Raw genomic sequence first — 4,670 nt, 5'->3', positions numbered from 1 at the left:
TTAAATCCTGTTAATTTCCAATTAAAGTGCAAAGAATGTTGCTAACTGGTATTAAGAAATTAATATGCTCTCAAAATTTTGTTTCAAAGCTATATGAAAAAATTGTCATTGACTTTTATGAAATAGTAATAGAGTCATGTGATAAACGTGGTAGGCAAAAAGGTTGCAGCCCAGCGTGGTACAAGTAACACGTGAGAAGGATTGAAAGTTTGGAGGTTAAGGGAAAAAGAAAGGCAAGATAAACCATTAGCTAGGGCCTGTGTGAGTGTTTTCTGTGAAGCATGGCTCTGAAGACAAAGAGCAGGCTGATTTCCCATTTAATCGTTGTTTAAAGCGCTAGTGAGATACTAGGAGCAGAGAGTCAGTTTGAAGTAGAATTATGGGAAGTGAAAACCATAAGAGATGTTCTAGAGCAGCATTAACCAACTTTTTTTTAAAGGGCCATACAGTAAATATTTTAGGCCTGCCAACTATGAAGTCTTTGTTCTCTTGAACTCTGCTGTTACAGTGGAAAAGTAAACATAAAAAACAAATAATGAATGGGATAAAACTTTATTTACAAAAACAGGTGGATAGGCTGTAGTTTGTTGATGCCCTGTTCTGGAGCAGTGTTTCTCAAAACTTTAATGTGTGTACAAATCAACAGAGTATCTTGTTAACATGCAGACAGATGGTCATTCAGTAAGTCTGGAGTAGAATCAATTAATCTGCATTTCTAAGAAGCTCCCAGATGTTACTTGCTCCTTGACTGACTGTACTTTGAGTCGATTCCAAAGGATAAACAAAGTAGAAGTATTAAATAAAAAATCTGTACTATAAGGTGGTTCTATGATCATTTGGTTCTTAAGCATGATTTAAATAAATTTTAATAAACATACCTACAATGTCTTTCCAGAAAGCACCAAATGAATTTAAGCGTTCTTTGAGAGAAAATTTTTTTAAAGAAGATTTCATCTAGATTAATACTTTACCATTGGCTCACTGAGCTGTTCTCTTCAGAAACCCAAACTAAGTAATATTTATAAAACTCCAACATAATCAAACCATTTTTCCATTTGCATTTTTATATACTATACGCTACCTTATTTCCCTGGTAGTTAAATCTCATTCTTGTAACTCTTGAATTGCCACCAGAACGAAAGCAGGTTATTTGTTGAGAATGGCCCCATTCAAACATTCTGACACTTCCATCTTGAGCTCCTGTCAGATCTGCATCACAAAAGGGCAAAAATTGCAAATTTATTTAAGGAATATTTGGAAAATTTATTTTTTAATCCAATGTAAAAATCTTTATGGAAGAAACACCTAAGAAATGAATTATAATTCATTTACATGAATTTACCTTTGTATGAAATTTCACTTGAATACTCTTAATCCTAAAAACAGATAGCTATATGATGTACTTTTATTTGACTGAGAATGTATCTCACACAAAACAACAGAAGCAATTTAAATCAGACCTCTATAAATTTTATTTCCTTTTGAAATGATCTCAATGCGTTAGTAGGTTTTAATAAATATAATAACTTATGACAACCACTTATCAAATGCTGGGGTTACTAAAGAGCCACTTCTTATCAGTTATACCATTAATGTTTGAATATATACATTTTTCTCTAAAAAAAAAATTATAGGAAGTCTTGAATGTCATTCTAAAGAAAAAAATCATTTCTGATAGTTCTTCTGATGGACCTAATATTTCAAATACATATTACTAGTTTCATTGAGAAATAAGCTAAATATAATTGCTAACACTTCACTTTACCATTAGCTAATTGAGTGATACTAGGAAACTTCTTTACTCTCCCTGAGCCTATTTCCTTCCTGTAAAAGGAGAATAATGATATATAAGTCACTGGATAGTTGTAAGAAGTGGGATAAGTCATATAAATCATTCAGAAATATGCCTAACATATAGGACTCAATTATGCTAAGTATAATGATCAGTATTAATGAGGTACAGAGGTAGCGAGAAATTTTATTACTCTATATAAAGATCTAGCACATTGCTAGTAAAATGTTAGTCAAGATTCCCTCATTCCTCACTAATACTTAAATAAATGGACTTCAATTGTTCTGAAATGTTTCCACAATGGACTGCAGTTGAGAGGATGGGTAGAATTTCTTGAGACTGGGGATGTTAGCTTTTTTCCCTTGCCCCCAGTAGTCTTACTTAGCTTATTAAAAAAAATAAATTGGGCTAGTTGTATTTAAAATCCACTCAAAGTTTTCTAATGCTATTCATGATTTTTTTTAATTTGTTTGAAAAAATTCCCTAATTATTAGAAGGTGACATAAAATGAAATCATCTATTAAAGCCTTTATAAACTAAGATTTTAAAAAACAAAATAAAGGTTTCTATTACCAAATTGTCTGAGCAAATATCCCTCACTAGTAACTGAAGAGTGTCATATAAAAGCAGTAGGGTTAACTACAATGGTAAACCTTAGTAAGTTCATTATTTTTTTTTAAAAAGTAGGACTTTTAAGACTTCCATTTCTATTTTAATTCAACCCATTAGCCTAACTTCTAAAAATTTCTCTAGAGTAAAAGTAAAAAAGTAGTGGTTTCTAGTGACTAAGATCTTTTTAAAGATCTACTCCAAAGGAAGAAACTATTTTGAGGTATCTGAAATTTAGAGTAAAATTAAAAAAAAAATCTTGTCTCATAACATTTCCACTACACAGAAAGTGCTTATTGTTGAACTAAGTTACTATCTGTGGGACTTGTTCATGACATGAAAAGATACTGAAAAAAAAAAATCTAGTGATTAATTCAATTAGCTTTCAATTTTTCAAGTCTGTTATTTGCCAGTTATGGTACCTTTTTGAAGAGAGGAAGTATTTATCCCAAGGCAGAAGTGAACTGATGCTACCTAATAACTCTGATAATACATCCATTAATTGCCTTTGAAGCTAGGGATATCTCTTTATTTAAATTTATGGGATTGAGGTAGAGAATGTTCCCTATAAACTAGTCGCCTGTTAGGATACATGCTATGAAGTCCCTTCAGATTTCAGGAAACTTCCAAACACTACTGCATAGAGTAAGGATAGATCTTTAAGCAATGCCAAATATTTCTTGCTGTGAGAATATTATTATTTAAGCTTTGTTTTAAAAACACATTTGACTCCTTACTCTCTAAGCTTCATGACTGATTTTCAGTTCTCACTTCATGTTAGAATTGTTGATAGAAAACATACTTCTGATGCTGAATAAATTCAGTGTAGTGAAAACAGACTATTTTATTCTTTGAGTATAAGTAACAGAAATAACTCTCTCTGTTTTAAATGTATGGTTCTCCTGAACACTTCTTTAGACACTGGAGTACAACTTTGATAATAAATGCTTACAGTACTTATGATAATTAAGTAGAAAAGAACATTGGTTCTGTCAATTGTATTTTATTGGAATATCTCTCAAAAAAAGGTGGTAATTTTTTTATAGGTTATTAAATTGGAGGGACATGAATACCTCTTAATTAACATTCACTATTTTTGTTACTGGGTGGTAGGACAACTTGATGAAGGGCACAACTTAAAAATTATATATAAAAAGAAACTTGGAATACTCACATTCCAATATGAATATTAATTCCAACCCCCAGTTAATTTTAAAGTTGTCTCTATTATTTTTTCTCTGCTTCAATATTTCCAATAAATTCCCCATAAATTAAGTTCTTTGTTAAAGGAAGAAAAACTTCTGAGATTCCTAGAAAGATTAACTGAAAATAAATATATCCGGCCTTAGAAGGTAAGAACCTACTAATAACCATTTCCTATAATTAGGGTGTCTGATAAAAGACAAACTGACAAAATATTAATAAAATACAAACTGATTATGATGACACAATACATGACCAAGATATGGTTCTGGTTTATGTAACAAAAGATGGAGGTGATCCAATTATTAAAACAATAATTATCAACTACAATTTAACATTGTGTAATGAGTCCAGAAATGTTAACAAATAAAATGTGTTAACTTAAAAACATGTAGTCAAAATTTTACATTAAGTTATACTTCTCTATTAACTCAGATAAATTTTTTTCTGGTTTTATTCAATTTTGAAATGTAGATCTTATTTACTAGCAAACACTCTCTAGAAAGAAAGGAAATCATCTGATTTAAACGAAAAGCTTCCTTTAAATTCCTTAGAGTAATGGCTAATTATCAACTTACAGTAAGGTAGAGTGGGATGAGAAGTCATTCTTCTGACATTATTAATGGCTTTCTTAATCATCTGTTAACAAAGAAAAATCGTTCCTCTTGTTACAGCAGTAATATTAAAAATTTTACTTCTGACAGGAAACTCAAATAACATTGGTTTATTTTTATGTGATTCCATTAACTGTCATTATGAGTGGTAAAAACACTAAACATGGTAACAGAAATTAAGTATAATAGCTCAGCTCTTACATTTCAGTGTACGCACATATTCTGCATAATTTAGTAGGCTCTAGGAATGAATTCACCTTGAGAATTTAGTCTTACCTCCTTTCTTGCCAATTCTTTTCTGATCCCATTAAATTTATTGGAATAATCCTGAATAGTATAAGGTTAAAAAGACAGGCAGAAGCATGTGAAAAAAAAAAAGAGGTAAACAGAAAATTGTATACATTTTTAATTGATAGTTTGGAACTGTTTATCATTTGTAAATCATGCTTTAA

General features: G+C 30.6%; 1 protein-coding gene across 1 annotated transcript in view; it reads right to left on the bottom strand.

Annotated features, from left to right (window-relative positions):
- The window catches only part of DMXL1 (Dmx like 1), a gene marked incomplete at its 5' end in the record, with an annotated part of 122,867 nt that overhangs the window by 16,607 nt on the left and 101,590 nt on the right, over positions 1–4,670 (bottom strand). Inside the window, 3 exon segments of the mRNA XM_019628410.1 lie at positions 1,082–1,209; positions 4,183–4,243; positions 4,495–4,545. Coding sequence (XP_019483955.1) covers positions 1,082–1,209; positions 4,183–4,243; positions 4,495–4,545 — 240 coding nt within the window.

This window comes from Hipposideros armiger, unplaced genomic scaffold, assembly GCF_001890085.2.
Source record: "Hipposideros armiger isolate ML-2016 unplaced genomic scaffold, ASM189008v1 scaffold_787, whole genome shotgun sequence".
Lineage (NCBI taxonomy): Eukaryota > Metazoa > Chordata > Mammalia > Chiroptera > Hipposideridae > Hipposideros > Hipposideros armiger.
This window is presented reverse-complemented; position numbering and strand designations above follow the sequence as displayed.